The sequence below is a fragment of the Pelophylax lessonae genome, assembly GCF_965119305.1.
Source record: "Pelophylax lessonae genome assembly, chromosome: 8".
Taxonomy (NCBI): Eukaryota; Metazoa; Chordata; class Amphibia; order Anura; family Ranidae; genus Pelophylax; species Pelophylax lessonae.
This window is the reverse complement of record NC_138775.1, coordinates 56183113-56208730: the sequence shown is the minus strand read 5'-3', so window position 1 is coordinate 56208730 and position 25618 is coordinate 56183113. Positions and strand designations below refer to the sequence as shown.

The 25618-nt window shown below is 42.1% G+C and overlaps 1 protein-coding gene across 1 annotated transcript in view; it reads right to left on the bottom strand.

Moving 5' to 3' along the window:
• SLC25A26 (solute carrier family 25 member 26) overlaps positions 1–25618 on the bottom strand; it is a 243915-nt gene that overhangs the window by 166460 nt on the left and 51837 nt on the right. The window contains exons 4-5 of the mRNA XM_082266005.1: positions 22544–22648; positions 20144–20191 (exon numbers count right to left, since the gene is read on the bottom strand). Coding sequence (XP_082122131.1) covers positions 20144–20191; positions 22544–22648 — 153 coding nt within the window. The remainder of the gene's footprint in view (positions 1–20143; positions 20192–22543; positions 22649–25618) is intronic.

The following is a 25618-nucleotide window of genomic DNA, read 5'->3' as shown; positions in this document are numbered from 1 at the left end:
TATGCAGTGGGAATGCGTTGAAAAATCTGCATCTGGTGTGAATGGGCCGTTCTGTCATTCCAGATCCACCTGGGTTACAGCTTACACTGGGCAAAGTACAGGTATGCTTTAAAAGCAAGAAAAGTTGTCAAAAGCAGCACAGTGGCTTGGTGGTTAACAGTTCTGTCTTGCAGCACTGGGGTCCCAGGTTAAATGCCTGTCAGGACACTTTCTACATGGAGTTCGCATGTCCTCCCTGTATTTGCGTGGGTTTCCTCCCACACTCTAAAGACATGTTGGCAGGTCAATTGGCTCCTGTCTAAATTGGCCCTATATGTGTATGTATGTGAGATAGAGACCTTAGATTGTAAGCGCTTGAGGACAGGGACTGATTTGAAAATACATTATATAAAGAACTGTGTAAATTGCTGGCACTATATAAATACCTGTAATAAATAAATACAGGGTCCTTATTACGCAATAAAATGGGGCAGTCATGGGAATTTAATAAAGACAACGTATTTGAACATATATCCAAGGGTCACCTAAATATACTGTAGCTAAAGCGAAAAAGAAAGATACATTTTGTTAGTACATTTTAACAAATATCTCCATGAACACAAACTGTCCGCTTTCCAGTCAAGGTTATTTCTAAGTATGGGGTTACAGATAATACACAGGACACTACCGCCCCCTGCTGGACATTAACGGAAAAAAAGCCAAGGATCTTTTAGGCTCCAAGGCTACTCGTTATACTCAGAAAACATATTTAAGACCTATATTTCACATAAATGAAGCGCATCATTCAGGGAACAGACGTTAACTTCACTTTCTGTTTTTGTAAGTTTCACTTTACTGTGTTGAAATCCTCTTAAAGAGACACGATCAATGATTATAACAGACACTGTTAACCTGTAAAAGTATTTTGTTTCCTGGAGTAGTTTTTGTTTCTGGCAAGCTTGCATTTACACCTGTGCATTCCTGGAACCCGTGAAAAACACGAATGCGACAAAACGCACAGTAAAAAAAGGTCCAGGAGCTTCTTTTGGCGTATTTGTCTAATGTAGGACAACCCATTTAATGACTGAACTGCCCTATACTGTGTGAAAAAAAAAATAGTGTGACAAACACAATGTGGCATTGTGAATAGGGTCTACAGTAAACCTTTGGGTATTATAAATTTAAAGTGGATTTCAAGGCAAAATTTAAAAAAAAAAAAAAAAAAAAGTCTGCAGTACATCTATGTAATACATGCACAATTACTCACGTTGTATACTTTTGAAAACCATTCATGTATACACAAATATTTAGCACTGCCTCACGATGGGAAGGCCTGGGGGAAAAAAAATCCCCAAAAAAAAAAAAAACGCAAAAATTGGGGAAAAAAATTATTTTCTGTTTTTTCAAAGCGGTTTTTGTTTTCTTATAGAAAAAATGAAAAAAAAAAAAAAAAAAGGAGTGTGGAATACGTTCCTTTACAATGATAGATAAGATATTTGACATGGTATTCCAACCATAAAACATGAGGATTATGATGAAAGATTTCGGAGTTCTCCCAAGCTCAGCTGAAAACAAGTAAATCCTGGAATACAATTCAAGTAACCCTGTACTTCTCAATACAGTTCTCAAAACAAGAGAAATTTGCATTCCTACCACTATGGGGCACTGCAGGGCAACACTGCACTTATTAAGCGGATATAACAAAATGCTTCCAATTGTAAATGTACCAAACCAAAAGGGACCAAATAATAGAAGTTCATTGTTAAGGTTTACATACACTTTACAGTTTGATATAGATTCGGGGAGGTTAAGAACCTCTGTAAGGATGCTATTGCTGCCCGGGTCTCCGGTGGGTAGGTTTTACTTTAACAGTAGCTGCCCCTGGTGAAGTGGAGTGAGGCCACCAAACGTGTGGGGTTCCCCTGGAGCATCTGCCCACCACATTCTAGTAATTCTAAATCTTATACATTTCATTTTACTCAACTTGCCCCATATAGCCCCAACACTTTGTATTGTTGGATAGAGCACTATAGTCTGTATTTATTTACAACTTATACAGTATATATATATATATATATATATATATACACACACACACTGTACATATAATTATTTCTCATCATACAGTTTTAGTTTATTTGATCTCTTATATACGGTTATTATGTGGATAATAGAAGATCGAGTGTGCCTACACCTGTGAACCTTTGATCACTGGTAGTGAATATTTGATATTCTTTTATTGCTTTACTTGCATTGGACAGGTGCCTTTTTGTACCAATAGGAACATTTTGTTTTAAAGAGGAACTTAAAGCAGTTCTTCAGTAATTTTTTCATCTTTCCATCGAATATTAAATCCTCTGCCCTTGTTGTTTTAACTTTGGATAGTAAAACATTTTTTTTTTCTGCCAGTAAATACCTTATACAGCCCACTTTCCCTTTCTTGTCTGGTCTTTAGCTTAGGCCAGTGATGGTGAATCTTGGCACCCCCAGGATGTTTTGGAACTACACTTCCCATGATGCTCAACTACACTGCAGAGTACATTAGCATGATGGGAAATGTAGTTCCAAAACATCTGGGGTGCCAAGGTTCCCCTCATCATGGGCCTAGGCTAATGACATCATGCACAGCTCCCTATCTCACTCTCAGAGTTTGTCAGCAAAGGAGAGAGGGATGAGTCATAGAAGGGCCAATGAGAGATGCAGAGATGGAGGGGGCTAGATGAGGGCGGCTGTAACAGGAGACAGCAGGGATCCATGAGTATTCATCAAGAGAGGAGAAATGTGCAGGCAAGCAGTGGCATGAGTATATAAATATATATGAGACCCTGAAACTGAGCTGCAGCATGGTGGCCAAGACCATACAGTGGTTTAACAGGACAGGTTCCACTCAGAACAGGCCTGTCTGTGCTCAGACCATACGCCGCACACTGCATCAAATTGGTCTGCATGGCTGTCATTTTATAAGAAAGCCACCTCTAAAGATGATGCACAAGAAATCCTGCAAACAGTTTGCTGAGAACAAGTAGATTAAGAACATGGACTACTGGGACCATGTCCTGTGAGACCAAGATAAATTTATTTGGTTCAGACGGTGTCAAGCGTGTTTGGCGGCAACAGGGTGAGGGGTACAAAGACAAGTGTATCTTGCCTACAGTCAAGCATGGTGGTGGGAGTGTCATGCTCTGGGGTTGCATGATTGCTGCCGGCACTCGGGAGCTACAGTTCATTGAGGGAACCATGAATGCCAACATGTACTGTGACATACTGAAGCAGAGCATGATCCCCTCCCTTCGGAGACTGGGCCGCAGGCCAGTATTCCAACATAACGACCCCAAACACACCTCCAAGACAACCACTGCCTTGCTAAAGAAGCAGAGGGTAAAGGTGATGGACGGGCCAAGCATGTCTCCAGACCTAAACCCTATTGAGCATCTGTGGGGCATCCTCAAACAGAAGATGGAGGAGCGCAAGGTCTCTAACATCCATCCGTGATGTCACCATGGAGGAGTTGAAGAGGACTCCAGTGGCAACCTGTGAAGCTCTGGTGAAATCCATGCCCAAAAGGGTTAAGGCAGTGCTGGAAAATATTGATGGCCACACAAAATATTGACACTTTGGGCCCAATTTGGGCATTTTCACTTAGGGGTGTACTCACTTTTGTTGCCAGTGTTTTAGACATTGACTGTGTGTTGAGTTATTTTGAGGGGACAGCAAATTTACACTATTATACAAGCTATACACTCACTACTTTACATTATAGCAAAGTGTAATTTCTTCAGTGTTGTTACAAAAATGTGAGGGGTGTACTAACTTTTGTATTGATATTGTATCTATTTACTCTGCGTAAAAAAAAAAATTGGACAAACTTTACTGTTTCGTTTTTTTAATTCAGTGAAGTGTATTTTTTCAAAATAAAATTGCGTTTAAAAGACCGCTGCGCAAATACCGTGTGACATAAAATATTGCAATGGCCGCCATTTTATTCTCCTGAGGCAACAAATATCAGAAATAGGCCTGGTCTTTAAAGCGGAGTTCCACCTAAAAAAAAAAAAAAAAAAAAAGACATAAAAAATACCCCCGGGACAGTCAGGGCTAGTGCATTCCACAATGGATAGCCTCTGTACTGTCCCGGGTTGCACTTACCTGCAAGAAGAAATACTTACCTTGAAAATGTATTGTCCAGCGCTGCCATCTCAGGTGTGGGCAGCTTGAAGCCAGCGCGATCCTCTTCTGCGTCCTCTTCCGGCCTCTTCGGTCCCACGATGCACTGCACCGGCCCCGCCGTCACTTCCAGTGCCGCAGCATCATCCCTGCACAGCTTCTGGGCATGCCCAGAAGCTGTTTAGAAGGGAATGACGCACGCGCGCACCGGAACTGACGTCGGGGCGGTGCAGGCGCATTGATTCCTGGGAGCGATGACGTTCAGCTCCCAGGAATCATTGCAAGCCAGGAAGTGACGACGGGCCGTGGCCGCCGAGGGGAGCAAGAGGAAGTAAGGTAAGTATATTTTCTTCTAATCCAAGGTAAGTAAAAATAAAAAAAAAATGCGATTATCCATTTCTTTTTAAGGTGACCCGGACCAAGAAGATGGACAGAAGTGTCATTTTAGGGTGGAACTCCACTTTAAGTGGTAAATTAAAAGTTTTTGTGTCCCGAGTTCAACTTTAATATAAAACAAGAACTATAGCTAACTACACTTCAAACCATTTAAAGACAACAATATAAAAATTTACAGAGTTCTTGGAACCCTGCAGGAATTAAATATTACAGAGAAAAATAACAAGTATTAAATGTATCTGGAATGTAAGCCTGAACAAAGAAATGTTCATTTACAGTGACAGGTGCACTTGCAGCCTGAGCTGACAACTTGCAGAGCCTCAACCAACAAACAATAGCGTTTTGTTATTACAACCTCATGTGCACTCCGAGCCGTTGCCAACAATGTAAACACCTGCATCTCCTAATACAGAAAGAATGCTTGTGGGGAGATATATAGCCTGTGTGCAGATGTTCCAGCCCTGGAAATGGGATAGAAGAGACAACGCAGAGCAGAGCTTTCTTCTCTGTAAAATATATATTGCAGAGATGGGGACACCAGTGCGGTCCACCTGTTGCTCAATGACTTCTCCCAACACTCTGTCAGCATTGGAATTAGACTTTCATTCAAGAGAACCAGTCTCAACTGGGGTTGTTAGAATCTGAATATTAACGTTTTCATTACTAAGGCCTCATGCATACGGCCATATTGAAGTGGAACTAAAAGGCGAAAAACTAAAAATTGCAAGCGGGCAGTCTCTTTATTTGCAGTCCCCTGCAGAACGTACACTGAGCTGTGCATGTGCAGCTCAGTTTAAACACTGCCTTTGTGCTGGGTTGACTGCAGTACCGCACATGTGCAGGAGTGATGTCATCCCACACCACCCAATCAAAACCAAGACCGTTACTTGGAAGGACTCGGGAAAAGATGCCAGTGCAGGTGAGGAATCTCGCAGACTCTGGACTAATGGCACATAGGTAAATATTTGTGCCTTTAATTCCGCTTCAACTCCCAAAAGGGAATAAGGCCTTATTCATACTTGCTCAAAATACTGACGATAAATAAATGCACCTACAGCGTTAATATGCATTGTTCGGCGTGACTGAGGTGCATTCACCATGCGTTAAAAAGGCTCCCTAAATGCTCTATGCATGTTTGACGCACTTAAAAAAAAAAAAAAAATAGGGGTGCTTTTTTTATTTTTGTTAACAAGGCTTAAAGCGCCGCAAACACACCACAAAAGTATGCGACCGCATTTATAGCGTGTTACCATAGACTTGAATGGAAGGAGTTGAGATGCTTTAACTCCTTCCAAACTCAACATGTAGCTTAATTTGTGAAGTGTAGCGATATGACGTGATGCAAACGCTTAATGTTTTGATAACATGAACAGCTCTCTGCGCTGTCCTTATCATATGCATACTGCTTTACTAAGCGTTTGAGGAGCGTTTAAACACCTGCTTTTATTTCCAGTGTGGAAAGGGTCTAAGTTCCGCTTTAACACCCTCCCCTTCCATTAGCCCTGACACTATTACAATAACGTGAAAACTATCAGCGCAATTAACTGTGGAAAAAAATCAAAGTGATTTAAATAATAATGGTGATATAGTAATCCAATCAAATTATCTGTATCCGGCTGCTAACACCAACTGTGTTTCCACTCCACAATAAAGTACAATATCAAACCAAAAAGAGCTGTGCCAGATAATAAATATAATCAAAGAAGTGAATTAAATTATCCAAGTGATATGCATCAATAATTAATAAAAAAAGTAAATTAAATTATCCAAGTGATATACATCAAGTGATACACCCAATGTAAAATAATTAAACTCATGTGAAAGTATATTAATAGAGTCCCAGTGATCACAAATGTATCCAATGTTGACCACCTCCGTGAACGTGTTCCTAAATCCACCACCGAGAAAATATAGCCTCTCACCTCACTATCTGACCCAAGAATCACCAAGGGTCAGATACAGCAGTCCCCTCAAGGTTTAATGGATAGATGACCCGACCACACTAGAGAGAACGGCACATAATCCAGGACCAGGCTCCATTAATCCTCAATGCAAACCCCAAATATAGAAGAGATAATCGCAAAAATAATCTAATGCTCTCTGATTAAAGAATAGAGGATTTATTTGAGCAGAAAAACACATACAAAAGCGGCACTCGATAGTGCAATGATACTCGCAGTTCCGCAAATACTTGAGAGGATGTGACGTCTGACAGACAGGCTCCGCCCCCTATACACGTTACATCGGCACATCCATTGTTGACTTCATCGGTAGGGGTAGCGTTGACTTCGTCGGTAGGCTGTTACAGCCTAGGCCACAATGACCTGTACCGGGTCCTGCAACTTCCTGGAATACTTACATTAAATCTCCCAGGAGGCTGCAGGATCAGAGCTGGCTGCCTGCACCCAGAAGAGGCAGCCAGCTGAGAAGGACCAAGATGGGGGCACGGGATCCATTGTGTGGCACTCGAACAGTGGATTAACGCTGGATTCATTGTGCGGAGAATAGGTACTTTTGAGAGCCTCAAAGCACTTCATGTAAGTGGAGAAAAAAAAAAAAACATGGCAGGAGTTGAATACCAATTTAAATTATTCCCATCTACGATGGATCTTTCGGCTAGGCTGGCAGAAACATCTACTGTAAGGAAGCTTGTTTTGGCGCGATTACAGGCGTATATCATAAACTCATTCTATTTGGTAGAATATTCATAAATATTTCACATAAAAAATGAGGTGGATGGAGATCTTCCTCCCTTCAGACATTATATTCAGACAGTGGCACCTGCAGCTGTCAAAATACACTTATCGGTGGCTGCAGCCGATGCTCTCGAAAGTTTCCTAAAATGTCCCTACATTAGAAGTCAGTCAAACAAACTTCTGTTGAGCAGGGACAGCCAGATAAGGATCAAAATCTGGTCAGCCCCTTCTGAACTTCGATCAGCATATGGCCAGCTTTACTCTGGAACACAGCAAATATTGCCTATGGGGTAATTAATTATATTATGTGGCATTGCCAGTGGCTGTAAATACCAGAGGTGGGGGACTTGAGTCACATGACTTGACTTAAGTCACCAGTTTGAGGACTTGAGACTTGCTTGACTAAAATGAATAAAAGACTCGGCTTGACTTTGACTTGGTATTCATGACTTGAGACTTGACTTTGACTGGAGACATATGACTCCAAATGACTTAACTTTTTTAAGTTATTAAATATTTGCATTTTCTCAAGATGTGTTAAAGCAAAATGAATGTGCCTGTTATGTTTGTGACACCACAGTCACTTAAAACACCTCAGTGAGTTCTGATTTTTAGGACAATGGAAATACTTAACATGTTTTTAGTGACTGTGGTGTTGAAACATGACCGGACAAAGGATTTTGAGCTGTTTGGGCATTCAAAGTGTTTCTTTAATATGCCAAGAAAAAAGCACTAAGCAGTTTTGTTAATGTTGAAAATAAAACACAACCTTTTCTGACCACTGACTTTTAACTGATTTAAAAGGTGAAAATTGGGGTAGATCAGTATTTTGACTTGATTTGTGACTTGACCAAAATAATGACTTGACTTGACTTGCTTGACTTCTAGCAGGGACTCGACTTGACTTGCTTGCTTTTCGCCACAGTAACTTGGGACTTGCTTGAGACTTGAAGGTTAATGCCCCATACACACGTGCAGATTATCTGAAGACTTGTCTGCAGACTTACCAAAACCATATAATATGAGGTCAAACCTAAACACTTTCAATTTGTATGCAATCCGGCAGCCCTTGCACTACATAGAAAAGGTAAGTCTGCAGACAAAAGTCTTCAGATAATCTGCAAGTGTGTATGGGGCATAAGACTTGAAACTTGCTTGTGACTTGCACATGTGTGACTTACTCCCATGTCTAGTAAATACTGAACACTGCGAACTCCAGTTCAAAGTGACTGGAGTCATGTCATTATAACACGGATGAAACATGTCACTAATACCTTTCCCAAAGTTCAGGTGACATTTAAGTATCATGGGACACTGTTGTCCAAAGTGAGTAGCACCTCTCGGCTAATGTGATTTCGTGATTTAAAAGCCTGCAGTCAGCTTATGATTTAATTGTAGTAAGCCAAAAAAAAAATAAAAAAAAAAAAAAGAGCACCTGCTTTTTTTTTCCAGAGGCCACCCACACAGCTCTGGTAGGGATATACTGCACAGACCAACCAGTTCTATTCCCAGCAGCCTCAATGAAATGTTTGGGTATGACCGATGTTTAACAGGATTGGGTTACAGTTTAACAAGAATGGCAATTAACCAAAGGCTAATTTAGAAGGGTAATATTCTTGGCATTCAACGCTGAGGTTAAAGAGGACCTGTTGGTATGTTGGGGGTGGTTATTTTTTGCTTTACTGCATACTGCCTTATGTACAAGGATGTAAATTCAGGATAGGCTTTGACCCTGTAATGACCCAAAGGATGAGTCTGCTTTTCTGAACACTTAACACGCCTCAAATACGGACATAGACTACCACACATTCATAAATCTAAAATTCTTCCAATTTTTAAGAGAAATCTTGCTTCCAGCTGCTTGGAATATCCAACTCTGGCACAATGGTTAGCTCCTTCAGTGTGCCATTAACCTCTGGGTGGATGTTTATTCCAAGCTACAGTGCCTTGAAAAAGTATTTACACCCCTTTCCAAATTTTCCACATTTTGTCATGTTACAACCAAAAACGTAAATGTATTTTATTGGGATTTTATGTGATAGACCAACACAAAGTGGAACAGAATAGTAAACTGGAAGGAAAATGATAAACGGTTTTCAATTTTTTTACAAATTAATATCTAAAAAGTGTGGCATTTATTTGTGTTCAGCCCCCTTTACTCTGATACCCCTAACTAAAATCTACTGGAACAATTGCCTTCAGAAGTCACCTAGTTAGTAAACAGAGTTCACCTGTGTGTAATTTAATCTCAGTATAAATACAGCAGTTCTGTGAAGCCCTCAAGAGAACCTTAGTGAACAAACAGCATCTTGGAAGCCAAGGAACACACCAGACAGATCAGGGATAAAGTGGTGGAGAAGTTTACAGCAGGATTAGGTTATAAAAAAAAATATCCCAAGCTTTGAACATCTAACGGAGCACTGTTCAATCCATCATCCGAAAAATGGAAAGCGTATGGCACAACTGCAAACCTATAAAGACATGGCCGCCCACCTAAACTAACAGGCCAGGCAAAGACAGCAATAATCAGAGAAGCAGCCAAGAGGCCCATGGTAACTCTGGAGGAGCTGCAGAGATCCACAGCTCAGGTGGAAGAATCTGTCCATTGGACAACTACTGGTCATGCACTCCACAAAGCTGGCCTTTTAGAAAGCGTGGCAAGAAGAAAGCCATTGTTGAAAGAAAGTCATAAGAAGTCCCATTTGAAGTTTGCGAGAAGCTATGTGGGGGACACAGCAAACATGTGGAAGAAGGTGCTCTGGTCAGATGAGACCAAAATTGAACTACTTTTTGGCCTAAAAGCAAAAGCTATGTGTGGCAGAAAAATAACACTGCACTCCTACACTTTTATTCATCAAATGAGTTGAAAAATGAATCAAAATACAGTCAAGACATTTATGAGGTTAGAAATAATGATTTTTATTTGAAATAATAATTTAGTGTTTCAATCTTTGCTTTCATCAAATAATTATCCATTTGCAGCAATTACAGCCTTGCAGACCTTTGGCATTCTAGCTGTCAATTTGTTGAGGTAATCTGAGGAAATTTCACCCCACGCGTCCTGAAGCACCTCCCCACAAGTTGGATTGGCTTGATGGGCACTTCTTACGTACCATACGGTCAAGCTGCTCCCACAACAGCTCAATAGGGTTGAGATCTGATGACTGTGCTAGCCACTCCATTACAGACAGAAAACCAGCTGACTGCTTCTTCCCTAAATAGTTCTTGCATAGTTTAGAGGTGTGCTTTGGGTCATTGTCTTGTTATAGGAGGAAATTGGCTCCAATCAAGCGCTGTCCACAGGGTATGGCATGGCTTTGCAAAATGAAGTGATAGCCTTCTATATTCAAAAACCCTTTTACATTTTACAAATCCCCCATTTTACCAGCACCAAAGCAGCCCTAGACCATCACATTACCTACACTATGCTTGACAGATGGCGTCAGGCACTCCTCCAGCATCTGTTCACTTGTTCTGTGTCTCACAAATGTTCTTGTGTGTGATCCAAACACCTCAAACTTAGATTGCATAACATCTTATCCTCATCCTAATCTTTTCCTTTTGTTGGCCAGTTTAGATAAGGCTTTTTCTTTGCCACTCTGCATAGAAAGCCAGCATCCCGGAGTCGCGTCTTCACTGTGGACGTTGAGCCTGGCGTTGTGCGGGTACCGTTTAATTAAGCTGCCAGTTGAGGACCTGTGAGGCGTCTATTTCTCAAACTAGAGCCTTCTCTTTCTAGTCTTGTTAGAGCCCGTTTGTGCTGTTCTCAGAAGAAAGTTCTCTTTTCCTGGCCATGTTGAGAGTATAATCGAACCCACAAAAGCTGATACTCCAGATACTCAACTAGCTCAAAGGAAGGCCAGTTTTAGAGCTTCTCTAATCAGCACAACCATTTTCAGCTTTGCTAACATAATTGCAAAGGTTTTGTAATCATTAATCAGCCTTTTAACACGATTAGCTAACACAATGTACCATAAGAACAAAGGAGCGATGGTTGCTGGAAATGGGCCTCTGTACACCTATGTAGATATTCCATTAAAATCAGCCATTTTCAGCTAGAATAGTCATTTACCACATTAACAATGTCTAGACTGTATTTCTGACTAATTTAATGTTATCTTCATTTAAAAAAAAAAAAGTGCTTTTCTTTCAAAAGGACATTTCTAAGTGAACCCAAACTTTTTAAAGGTAGTGTGTATAATATATATATATATATATATATTATACACATATATATATTTATTTTACTAAGTCCATACTTCTCCTTTGTTAACTACATCCCCAGCAACACATACCATCATTTACATACATTTATTTACTCCCCGCCACTCCATTCAGCTACCAGAAGAGAACATCTTAAACAGGGCTGAAGACACTGGGCCAAAGAAAATGTGAGTATGTGCTACTGGATAGGGAGAGGCAATAAAGAGAACCTGTTGCTTTGGCCTACACAGACACAGCCCAGGCTTGCTTCACATACTTTTCCACAATTAGGGTCTTTTATTATCTAAAACTGCACCGCCGTAGTAAGGGAAGCAAAAAAGTCTTTCATCCTTTCTACAAACCACAATCAAAAAATTACACCATAATACTCGATGTATTAGGTCTGAAACCCATAACTTGCTCTTTCCCAGTTGTCATTACCCGGAGATGCATTACGCCCTTAATCCATTTTACAAAATAAGCTGCATGAGGACAAAAAACACAATGTTTTATTGAAAGAACGCAGACAGGTGGCTTTTGAGGTCTAAGCTAATAAAATCTCTCATTTTAATTCACTCCTTTGTTCTCGTGGAAAGACTATCTGTCGGACTTAAACATAAAGGTATGCCCTGGTCCAGCTGATTATGGCGAACGGTTAAATAAATACGTTGATTAGACAAGGAGCTTGGTTTCCTCTCGTGTAAAATTTCCGATTAATAATAGTGTCTATTTAGGACATCTGCTTAAAACTTACAACATTTGTTTAATGGAAAAATTCCAAACATAACTTATTTTTCCCATGAAGCCAGAACAATGCCATTCTGACAGATGTTCCCCCCTCCTAAATGGGCAGAATTATTTGACAAATCAGAGGAACGCAAAAGTCAGAAATGCGGTAATGTAGATCATTGGGCTCGTAGTCTTGGATAGTTATATTAAAGTGGAAGCAAAACATTGTTTTTAGTATAGGTTCAAGCAAAAAGAGTTAAAACCCTTGAGGTTTTTACTGCTCTGTCTCCACAGGGGAAATTTGCATTTAATACATGCATGTTCACCTAAGGGGACACAGAAAGCAGTAAAGCATTGTTTGTAAAAAATGAGAAGGGTTGGGATGAAGTGTTTGGTCCTTGTTGGTATACTTCTGTGACTATTGTTCTTAACCAAGTCCCTTGAGTATTCCTCTGATTTTGGGTTCAAATGCCAAACATCCCTGTTCTTTTTAGCTTTTATAGACTTCAATGTTTAGGGCAGGGATGTTAATCTCAATTTCATTGTGGGCCATATTAGCATTATGGATGCCCTTATGCTATGGCTGCATAGAGAGGCGCAGGATCTGCAGAAGTTCTGTTCTCCTCTCTGCTGCCGACTGCTGAGATGGGGGGGAGGCAGAGACGAGCTATTCCCTGGCAGCACTGAGAAGCACATGATCTGGCAGAGGAGTTCTTTCCTCCTTTCTGCTGCCGACTGCTGAGATAAGGTAGAGGCGGGCACGAGGGCGGTGCCGCAGCTGCAGGAGAGGTGCGAGGGCCACATAAAAATAGGCTGGTGGCCCGGATTCGGCCCGTGGGCCTTCTGTTAGACACATGTTTTTTAAGGTGATTGTAGCTCTATTAGTGCACAATTACAGTATTGCTTGGACCTTAAAAAAATTAGGTAGGCCACCCAAAGCTTGTAAAATTTAACTGTTCATGCAAAAAGAAAAAATGTATTTAATTGTGGCAGTACTCAATTGTGTTGTAGACTTTAGGGATCGACCGAGATTGTTTTGTCATACCGATATTTTGGTCATCACCTATCGGTATCGGCCGATATTTTCGTACATTTAAAAAAAATAAAATAATGTTTTTTATTTTTTTTACTTGACAGGTACTCTTGTGGAGGGATCTGGGGGTCTAAAAGACTCCAAACCTCTCCTCTGCACTTAAAAGCATTCAAAACGCCAAGTTTGACTGTTTTGAATGCTGTAATTTTTTTTAATCTGGCGCCAGTACCCAGCAGTGATGTCATGACATCACTTCCGGGTTTTTGCATGGAGACCCTTTGGCAGCCGTGCAGCCTGGTTGCCCGGGTGAGCCGCGGAGGGCAGCAGGAGGGTGTGTCCCCTCCCGCTCCTTGTAATGACAGCCGAGCGGCTTCTCAGTCGCATCGGTTGTTATTACAAGACAGCCGACCATCAGCTATGGACACCGGCACTGGGGTGATGCCTCTAGCTGCAGGCATCACTCCGGTACAAGCACTTTTTTTAATATCGGTAATATCGGCCACCTTCTGATATATCGGGGAAATTGCATATCGGCCCTCAATATATCGGCTTTGCCGATAATCGGTCGATCCCTAGTAGACTTTAATGGTAGTGTTTCCTGCAGATGTTTGTGAGTCACCACTTCTAAATACACTTGGAAGATTTCTTTCTAGTTCCAAAATAGTTTGGTTGAGATTGTTTGGTTGACGTGTGACACCATCAGTTGCTTTTTAATGGTCATCAAAGTTGAGCAGAACTGAAAATTCTTTATGGGAAATACATCCAGGATCCCAGTCCAGTGACTGAACACCTAGCCATCTTCACTGCATTACATGGATGACTCCAGACTAAAGTCATCTTTAAATTAATGTATACATTTAAAACCATTCTTTTTTTTCGAGTTCACCAAGTAAATTCCCTTTAAATCCACCTTTGTATACAGCTATAGCAGCCAGACTTTCAAACAGGCTTGTTGGAGTGCCTGTAAGGTGAGCTGAGGGGTGGAAGGTGGAGGGCCTTAGACAAGCTTACAGTAGGAAGAGAGTTCAGCATTGATGTCACTAAAACTTTCATGTTTATCAGTTAACGAACAGAGACAGTAAGCATCTGTAGAACTGCTCACTATAAAATATGTAGTTACTTTCCTTTATGCCATATAGATATAGGTGGATGACAAGAGAATATGCATTAACTTACAAATCTTATAGCAGATTAAAAAATAACAAAAAAAATGATTTACCGTACGTGTTTTGCATGCTGTGTATTTCACTGTTTGGCCAGTGCTGTCCTTTATTTAACAAATCCCGGTCACCTCATTTAATTTCTAAAATCTTAATTTGCTTGAAAAATAAAGTTCAACCCAATACTGCTTTGATTCTGATCATTGCAGGCTCTGCCCTCAGTAATTGCACAACTGTATTTGTCAAAGTGTTTGCATGCAATTATCAGCAACGTGTTACTGACACTTTAATTCAACTCCAGCTAATCTGTGTGAACCTTTTTGTTACTGGAAACATTATAAGACCTAATTAAGAGAAGCATAAAATGAAAACTAAATAATTCAGACTCAACCCTGGCATAATCATCCATTATATGGGATGTGTAACACTTGTTTCTGGAGTTTGAAGCCATTCTTTAAACTTGCAATTATATTGCTAAATGGTTCCAAGCCTATTTTGCATGATGCCAACTAAAATTCAGACGTTGTATCAAAAGCTCCCAAGTACTCAGCTGCATTAGTGTGCTGTTCTAAATTTCTTCAATCATGGTAGGCTCAAATAGGGAATACCCTCTCTGATGAAGAAAAGACATTTGGCCAGGAAAATAGATTGTAAAAAAAAAAAAAAATTCTGAACCCCAAAGATTTTTTTTAGATTTCTGCATCAATGTCTCCAAAAATTCTGCATGGCTGAACCTGCGTGGGGAGAAATGGATTGGCCATGATTGATGTTCTGGGCCAATATTGTTTTAACCCAAGACAGGTTGGTGCACCGTCCTATGTCCTTGGGCACACACTTGCAAGTTCACTCATACAAGCAAAAATAATTCAGCACCCTGAGCTTGTATGCGTGGCTGGCAGTATTCTAGTTTTAAAGATACCTTAAAGCGATCAGGTTATAAACATTTATAGCCTGATCACCATTGAGAATGCTTTTACCAATGGTAATTTTTTTTTGGACGTAAATATCTTTTTTCCTCTTTAGCAGCACTTCCGGCTGTGGCCGCCAAGGCATTTACGTCACTAGGCAATTGGCAAGGGCTCTTGGAATAGCGGCGTCATGTATCCCAGGAGTCCTTGTGAATCGCCTCTTGACGAAATCTCACATTATTTCCAGACCAGAAATTACGCGAACGGGAGGAGTTAGGTGCCATTCTCGAAGAACTGCATCTGCTGGAAGGAAGTGGAGCATTACTGCTTAGGTCCAGTCTGGCATTACTGAGCAGGCGCGAGATTGAGAGGAGCATGCTGGACAACCAGCTGCACCGAAATCCCAGAAATGAAGAGAAGAGGGCTTCAGATGCCCACAGCAAAAAACAGAAACTGCCTGCTCCTAAGATCTGGTTAGTAATCAAATATTTTAACAAACTAAAATGACCATGCATATGACATATTATACATGGTAATGTACAGAGGAGTCTTTTTAAAAAAAAAAGGGTTTGGGGGACTGGAACTCTGCTTAAAGGTCCCACAGATGGCTTGAATTTGACTGACTCTTGTTGAGTTGGACAAAATTAAAGCCATGAGTAGTCCTGCAAGCATTTTGCATTTACTCTTGTGCAGAGCCACTGTTCTCAGGTAGTGTTACAATATAATAGCCAGTTGTGAAAATTGCCTTATACACTGCTCAAAAAAATTAAAGGAACACTTTTTATTCAGAGTATAGAATCAAGTTAATTAAACTCCTGAAATATTGATGTGGTCAGTTAAGTAGCAGAGGGGGTTGTTAATCAGTTTTATCTGATTTGGTATTAATGCAATTAACAACAGGTGCACTAGATGGGCAACAAAGACGCCCTCCAGAACAGGAATGGTTTTGCAGGTGGAGACCACTGACATTTTTTCCCTACTCATCTTTTTCAACTGTTTTTCACTAGTTTTGCATCTGGCTAGGGTCAGTGTCACTACTGGTAGCATGAGGCGACACCTGGACCCTATAGAGGTTGCACAGGCAGTCCAACTCCTCCAGCATGGCACATCAATACGTGCCATTTCCAGAAGATTTGCTGTGTATCCCAACACAGTCTCAAGAGCATGGAGGAAATTCCAGGAGACAGGCAGTTACTCTAGGAGAGCTTGACAGGGCCGCAGGAGGTCCCTAACCCATCAGCAGGACCGGCATCTGATTCTTTGTGCAAGGAGGAACAGGAAAAGCACTGCCAGAGCCCTTCAAAATGACCTCCACTGGAGTGAATGTCTCTGACCAAACAAACAATCAGAAACAGACTTCATGAGGGTGGCCTGAGGGCCCAACGTCCTCTAGTGGGCCCTGTGATCACTGCCCAGCACCATAGAGCTCAAATGGCATTTGCCATTGAACAACAGAATTGGCAGGTCTGCCACTGGCACCCTGTGCTTTTCAGAGATGAGAGCAGGTTTACCCTGAGCCCATGTGACAGACGTGAAAGGGTCTGGAGAAGCTGAGGAGAATGTTTTGCTGCCTGAAACATTGTTCAGAATGACCAGTTTGGTAGTGGGCCTGGGGAGACATATCCCTGGAGAGACGCACAGACCTCTACAGGCTAGACAATGGCACCGTGATTGCCATTAGGTATTGGGATGAAATCCTTGGACCCATTGTCAGACCCTACAATGGTGCAGTGTGTCTTGGGTTCCTCCTGGTGCACGACAATGCCCAGCCTCATGTGGCGAGAGTATGCAGCCAGTTCCTGAAGGAATGGATACGATTGAATGGCTCCCAAACTCGCCTGACCTAAATCCAATAGAACACTTCTGGGACATTATTTTTTCGGTCCATATGACGCCACCAGGTTGCACCCCAGTCTGTTCAGAAGCTCAGCGATGCCCTGGTCTAGATCTGGGAGGAGATACCCAAAGACACCATCCGTTGTCTCATTAGGAGCATGCCCGGATGTTGTCAGGCATGCATACAAGCACGTGGGGGGGGCATACAAACTACTGAGTACCATTTTGAGTTGCTGCAATGACATTTCAGCAAAATGGACTAGCCTGTATTATTTTTTCACTTTGATTTTCACAGTGTCTTTGAACTCAACCCTCTGTAGGTCGATAATTTTCATTTCCATCAAACGATGTGGCATCCTTTCGTTCCCAACACATTACCCAGTTCATATCAGTATAGATATCTAGCATTATATTTTTCCCCATTGAGATCTGATGTGTTTTCAAAGTATTCCTTTAATTTTTTTTTTTAACAGTGTAGTATGCAGAAGAAATTAACTGATTCTCTCCAGTTCAGCCCGTGGGACAAAACTTAACCATATACAGTGGCCCTTAAAAATAAGCAGATGCGCTTTAAAACAAGCCCTCCCTCACCTCTGTAGCTGCATTTGCTAAGGAGCAATTCATCCTCAAATTTCACAGCAAAAACACTGAACTCCGTGAAGCTGTTCTATCAGCAGCTCAGCTTTATTGCCCCCTGCAAAGAAGACAGTCAAATTGCCTCTCCTGGTGCATGTGCCTCTGATTTCCACAGTATTAAGCTCCCACCAAAAGAATCTTCAGAATTTGACACGGCAGAGACTGTTGGGTGCCTGTTCCCCCGCAGTGCTCAGAGGCTTCTCCTGCCAGCCCCTACATCAATAGGCATCAGGGAAAGGAACAACTGTGTGCACAGGGTGACAGGGCACCAAAAATGCCCCAGAAGTGTGGATCCTGCTAATTCTTCAGACATCAATTTATCTTCAGTACAGAGAGAGATTAGCAGGGCAGACAGCTAGAGAGGTACTACCGTTTTCTTTGCAGGGGAACTTTTTTCAAGGTTCCATTTTAGCGACAGAGTCCCTTTAAAACTCTACCCTGGCAGAATTTAAAAATTAAAAGAAAAGACACAATGGCTTCTTACCTGCTTTGCATGAAAATATTGTTCAATAATAGAAAATACTGTATACACAAGCCTAATCAACAAGAAATAGCATCCAACCTCCTACCTAATAAGCAAAGTGCACGTTTATCTCAAGATGAGAAAATCCTCATCTCCCACATCAATAATTGTTTTCATTCCGCTGACTGCTATCTGGAAATTAGCAAATATTTCATAAGGAATCATTTTTGAAGGTTCTTTTATGAGTACACAGAATAGAAAGGACCCCAATTAAATACCATACAAAGTGCTGCCATTTTGTGCGGCAAACACACCTCGGAAAGGTCGCATTGTGATCTTTTTATCGCTGCTGGAAAATTAATTACTCCGCTGACATATGTCAGGGTGATTTTTATAAGAGAGCTGAGCTGGGCTGGAGTTAGTAATTTCGCCCATTTGTTGGTATGCAAAATCACCTTTCATTGGCATGAAAAGGTATTCATTAATTTCTGAGGTCTAGGGTAAGTCTGAGTGACTTGTACGCCTTTGTATTATATCCAAATGTTGATGAAATCTGATAGAAAAAACACGTGTTTGCTAGGCTTTAAAATCATGACAGGATTATCCTCTATTGGCTTATTTAATATAAAAAACTGCTCCACCAAAAACGTATAGATCTGTCTTTTTCGGTTGCTAACAAGCTCAACCATGAGCTGGCTTATTAAAATGAACTAGGCTATATAAACATTTAAGTATTTAAATGTTTTAACAAGCAGTAAATACGTTTTAAAACTTCACTTACCTCTGTACCTACAGGCACTATAGAGCAATTCCTCCTCCAAGCTCCCAGCAAAAGCACTAAAGTCTCAGCTCCCCCCTCCAGGCAGTATTCAGTAGCTCGCTAACTTTGAATACCCTCCCAACGATGACCTGGCAGCTCAGCTGCCCCCGCTTCCCACTTCCACCAGTAATTCAGCAGCTCAGCTACCCCTGCTTCACCTCTCAGCAATGATTTGTCAGCTCAGGTCCCCTGTTTCTAATCCCAGCAATGGCTTAGCTGCTCAGCATCCCTCTACTTCTCCTCCCAGCAGTAATTTAGCAGGTCAGCTCCCCTTGCACCCCCCAGCAGAGACTTACTAGCGCAGCTCCCTTTGCCCCTGCCTCCCAGTAGTAACTTAGCAGCTGAGCTCCACTTGCTTCCCCTCCGAGCAATGACTTGGCAGCTCAGCTCCCCCTGCTTCCATTCCCAGCATTAATTTAGCAACTCAACTGCCACTGCTTGGACACATGGAGCTGCAGTTTGGCTCGGGTGCCCCCATAGAAAGCTGCTTGCTGTGGTGGCACTAGACGGGAGGGGCAAGAAGCGGCGAAGAGGGGCCCCAGAAGAGGAGGATCCAAGCTGCCCTGTGCAAAACCATTACACAGAGCAGGTAAGTATGCAGTAAGTTTATTTAGAAAAAAAAATGAGACATTACAATTATTTTAAGCTGCTCCCCCTTTGCAGCTTTGACTCAGAAGCTGGCTCCTCCTGTACCCCTCTACCAGCAGCCTTCTAATCCCTAATGTAAACACTGAGCAGGAGCTCTAGGATGGGTGGAAGCAAAGTGAGCCATGAGTAGTCATAAAAACTTCCATTAGATCCTTGAGTGTAGACTGAGAATAAACTGTATGTAGATATCAACTTTTTCAAATGGACCTCGGGGCCACCCCCTCTCTCTTTAACGTGATGGAAAGTCTCCTTGACAAATAGAGGAGGTAGCAAGGCGAAGCTTGAGATAAAAATCAGCTTCCACTGCTTGTATCTTTGAATCTACTGATTGATTTGCTATACAGCTTTCAATGTAGATATATACTTCTGATGTGTGTTTTTTATCATATGGCCAGTTTGAACCATGTGGTTAATGAGCAGTTTACTTTAACAGCCTTAATAAACTCTATCACAGTATGCAAATACAATGACTTACCTCTCTCAGTACTGTGCTTTTATATCCTCGATATAGGCCCCTTATACCCTGCAAAGTAAAGGCAGCAGATGAGACCATAAGAACAAGACACCATGGGGTTGATTTACTAAAACTGGGGGGGGGGGGGGGGGTGATCTTGTGCAGCTCTGGAAAGAAACCAATCAGCTTCCAGGTTTTTTTTTTGTCAAAGCTTAATTGAACAAGCTGAAGTTAGAAGCTGATTGGCTACCATGCACATCTACACCAGATCCCCCATATGTCTATGCACAAGCAGGTCTCTGCTGTATTAAAAAGGTACACTTCTACAGAATCAAGAGTCATCTTCTAAAATACTCTGCCCTGCAGTGAATATTCCTCTCCCCAAATTTTACAAGGTGTGGTTGCTGGTTGGATACATGGAAATGCTACGGAATTCGATTTGCATCTATAAAAATTTGCTACTAGATTTGCATTGGTGTTGTATTCTCCTCAAAGAAGCATGAAATTGGCCACTCTGGCCTGAGCACTGCATCCTGGGAGGGCGGGGATAGTAGCATACTCCCCCATAAATGGAAGCAGTGGGGTATCGCAGCAAAAGTCTGGAGTAGGTGGGAGTTGGAGGATGAACTGTCAGGAGAACCTGTCACTTTGTCCGCCTCAAATTTTTTTTATTAATAAGAAGTTGATCGATTTGGACCAAAGGCTGCATAACATTGGTTTACAAATTATGTACCTAAAGATAATAGAATTTAAATACATAATTGTTGAACACAATCATATAGGACATGTGAATATTACAGTTAAGGAAGGACTTAATTGCATGTCAAGGGTAGCCATTACGGATCTCAGAGCAGGACTTCACACTGAAAGGGTGCTGTAACAAAATGGCAGTGAAGGTAGGTTTGTCGTTCTATGTGCATAGCTAATTCCTCAGCAATAAGGCTAAGCGTATTGACCATAACAAGAGGGAGTGGGTGAGATCCAATCCCTCTATAAAAGAGTAGAGGAACAAAGAACGAAAGAGAGGAAGAGAATATAGGCAAGCAGGGGAGAAAGAGAGAAAAAGGGGGTAAAAGATGGAAGCACAAAAAAGCCCAGAGACTTTCAGAAGCAAATTAGATGGATCTAAGAATGAGGCCTAGAGTTCCAAATAACGTGTTGATTGGAGGGAGCTATAACCAAGCCATGGCTGCCTATTTGAGAGGAACCTATCCTGTATCATTTAGAATAGCTGGCAACTTCTCATTAATGAACCCTGTATGCATTTCTGAACCTCAAAGGAAGTTGAGGGACGGAGATTTGGAAAATGGTTTGTATATTTGCTGTGTGCTATATGGAAGATAAGCGTATGGTCATGGTGGGAAACATTTTCATTTTCAATGGGTTTGTGTAGGAAGTGGCGAAACTACCAGGGTCGCAGCAGTCACTCTTGCAACTGAGCCCTGGTGTTCCGCCACTGTGGGGGGGCCACCCACTCACTTGCCCGCCGCCGCTTCTAGGTAATGACTGAGAGATTATGTCCCGGACATAGTGGTACGCTCTGGGGGGGGGTTCCCGCTAATTACAGGCACCATGTCAGTCGGGACAGGAGACACTGTCTGTGTGAGCACTCACTGGTACTGGCATAGCGCTCCACCCATTTCTCCAAGCAGATCCATGTCGGGAGGAGGAAACTAGAGTCTAGGAGAAAGTCAGCTGATCAGCAGATGGGCCAGTAGAGTAAAGAGGGAGGAGCTCTCCCCTTTGGTAGATGTGAAGACAGTGTCCCCATGTTGAGAAAGCTGCTACCGGAGGCACTGTGAAGCCAGACAGAGCACCGAGCAAGGCATCAGAAGCCGGCATCTGTTGGCCCGACTAGGCTTTACTGACGAATGTTCTCAGCTCCTGGTCACTTTTAGCGTTGTGTTCTGTAATGGCCGGTCTTACTTGATCATAATCAGCTGTCATATATTCCTTCCATTCTATTTTTTATATTATATTGTGGGATTCCTTTAAGCCTAAATAAAGAATTTATATTAAAAAAAAAAAGGAAGCACCGGCCCCGATCATCACTGTTTAGCAGGGAATGACACGCCTGCACCGGAACTGACGAGCAGGGCTGGTGCAGGCGCATTGATTCCTGGGAGCCAGCAGGAAGTGACGCCGCGGGCCGCGGAGGGAGGAAGTGGAAGAAAGGTAAGTAAAGAAAAAAAAATCGTCATTATCCATTTCTTTTTCAGGTGAATGTTAGCAAGCGGATGGCCCAAAGTCATTTTTGAGGCCAGAACTCCGCTTTAAGTTACACTCTAATGTATAGTTATATTTATTTACTTTTGCTTTGACACCAACATTTTCACAGGATCTGCCCAAATTGTGGCATCAGAAATAGGTCTTTGTACATCAGCCTTATCAGAAATCCTCTGAAGTATTGTCAAAACTCACCTCTTGGCGCAGCGTAGCGGCAAACATCTGGAAGGTGGTGGAGGACGGGGACACTTGTGCTCTCTGCTTAACCACCTCAGAAGGGACACGAATAAAGCAAGCAACCTGGAAACAAAAAGCAAAAAGATGACACATAGGTTTCATTTCATAGAACTTCTGAAGCAACTTTGTACCTCAAACCTCCGTATTATTGAGTACTGTTGTATACAACCCTGGACTCTGCTTACCTTTACTGAAATATACCTGTGAATGGCTATGGTTATTTGGAGCATGGTTCTAGCTGCTGCAACAAACAGCCAGTCATTGACTTTGCTTTAAGTTTTGGATAGAGATGGTATCAGTTCAAAACGTTCTCAGGTTTTATATTGCTGAACTTTCCTCTGATCTCTAAGTGACAGGGTCCCAGATAGAAAGGAAGTGATGGCAAATTGTATGGCTGAATTCGCATCTGCTTCAGACAGAACACGCAAAGGACCCTTTTTTAAATCCGCAGCAGAACCGGATCGCATGGGGGTTCACACCAATGCGATCCGATTCATGTCCAAACTGTCAGTTCACACTGCGATATGCAAACTGATCTGAGGGTGTCGTTAACTTCGTATTGACACCCCCAGCGATTTGCATATGGCAGTGTGAACTGCCTGCGATTTGAATGCGAATCAGGAACCCGCAGTGGATTTGCAGGATTCCTGCATCGCATATATGTGAACCGAGCCTTAAGGAATTTATTTTACCTGTCAAAGGATTTGTCCACCCAGTTGTGAAATTTACACAGCTCTGCCATACAGCACAGTCCGGTCTGGCAGGTCTTGTCCATCCCCCTACCTGTGACTGGACATTGAAATTAGATGAAGCAGACAAACAACATGGTCACTCTGCTGTCTCCTTCTGTTCGCATGGTCCTTGCTCCTTGTGCTTTCTGCCCCCCACCCAGGTCTGAGCTCTGCTGTATCAGGGCTACAAGAGGTTAACACTAAGTTAGATGGAGGTATTTACACTGCTTGCATTAAAAGATACACTTAGGGTGCATTAATACAGAACTGCATTCATTTGAGTCTTTTAGAACTGCCTGGACTTTAGCTTTAACTGGTGTGTGCCTTCCTGTTCCAGTGACCCCCATTTCTTGGAATTACGTGATAGGGGTGTCACTGGGACTAACAGTAAAGTGTATAAACTGGTCGCTACTCTATCTTTAATGATCAAAACAAAGTTTGGCTTTAGATATACTTTAAAGTTGGGGTTTGTCTTCCATGTTTTAGGGCACAGATGTCGAACACAAGGCCCGCGGGCCGAATGCGACCCCCATGCCATTTCATGTGGCCCTCACACCTCTCCTGCAGCCCCCCTTGTCTCTGCCCCCACCTTGTCTCTGTAGCCGCAGCAGAGAGTACAGAACTCCTTTGCCAGATCCTGCACTCCTCTGTGCAGCTGCACTTCTTCCCAGATCCACCCGCATCTTCTTCCTGGCAGCAGCACAAGGTAAGGAGGTGCACTGTGATGTAAGGAAGGGTGGTTGACTCTTGACTTCTAAAGGTGGGGGGGGGGGCTCTTGACATCCCATGGAAGGGTGTAAGGGGGCGTGGGGGTGCTCTGGACATCTAATCCTACGGATATAACCGGCCCTTTGAGCTTTGAGGGCAACCATAATGTTGATGCGGCCTGCGATGAAATTGCGTTTGTCACCCCTGTTCTAGGGAAATGACTTTTTTTTTCTACCATCATTAGCGTGTATTTATTTATTTATATAGCACCATCATTTCCAATTAAACTGTACAAAGTAACATTAAATAAAATGTATCCAGGACTAGTAAAAGTAACAAGAAACAGTGGAGATGGTCTTGCCCATGTGAGCTTACAATCTTGACACAAAGGGGTTGATTTACTAAAACTGGAGGAGTGTAAAATCTGAAGCAGCTCTGCCTAGAAACCAATCAGCTTCCAATTTTTTTTGTCAAAGCTTATTTAAACAAATTCAATTTAGAAGCTGACTGGCTGCCATGAACAGCTGCACCAGATTTTGCACTCTCCTGTTTTAGTAAATCCACCCCAAATCAAGGGCTAGAAATAACAGGTAGGGTAAGGGAGTAAGCTGCTTATGAGGTGATGTAGGTCTTGGCAGATGAGGAAGCAATGATCAATTAGTGACTAAAGAGAATTACTTCAACTAATTACATTCTTGTGTGAAGAGGTGGGATAAGAGCGTGCTCAAACATTTCAAGAGTTGGAGAGTGCCAAACATTAGAGTTCTAGATGGGGGATAAGGCTCAAGAGAAGCTGTAGAGGTAGAAGTGTGTGGATGTGATTAGAGAGGAGGAGAAGAGAAGGTCATGTGCAGAGAGAAGATTGTGTTGGATGGGATATATGAAATCGAGAATGATATACAGTTCTATGTAAAAGCTTTAGGCCAGGGATCCTCCAACTGCGGCCCTCCAGCTGTTGCAGAACTACACATACCATGAGGCATTGTACAACTCTGACATTCACAGACATGACTAAGCATGATGGGAATTGCAGTTCCTGAACAACTGGAGGGCCATAGTTTGAAGACCCCTGCTTTAGGCACACGAGGAAATTGAGGGGTGGACCATTTTTCCTAAGTTTTTCAACCACATATCCAGGTGAAAGTTCTTACTGAGCTTCGGAGAAATCTTTCTGAGGCAGGATGACCACCTTGTGTCTTGTTGCTTTGTTCACTGTTGCCATGTCGAGAAGTTCAAACCCATAAATCTTTAGGGCTAAGCCCCCTGTGAGTGTTGAAACGCGTCAACCTGTTTGTGGATTGAACTCTCTCTATGTCTTGATGGAATGTTAAGGCCTCATGCACACTGGATGTTCTCAAAACATCAGTAGAAAGCTGTAGCTGTAGAAGGAGTTGTTGTTGCTTTTTTGCAGTAGCGTTTTTTATTTTTTTTCAGCTGTAACATTTTTTTTTAGCAAAACTATACTCCCACAAAAGCTTTTGGCTCATAAACGTAGATAAACGCTGAATAACTGTGTTTTTTAGCGTTTTTAAGATTTTATCAAGAGTTCGAGCGCTTTTACAGCTGAAAAACGCCTTTTTAAAACCCACTAGTT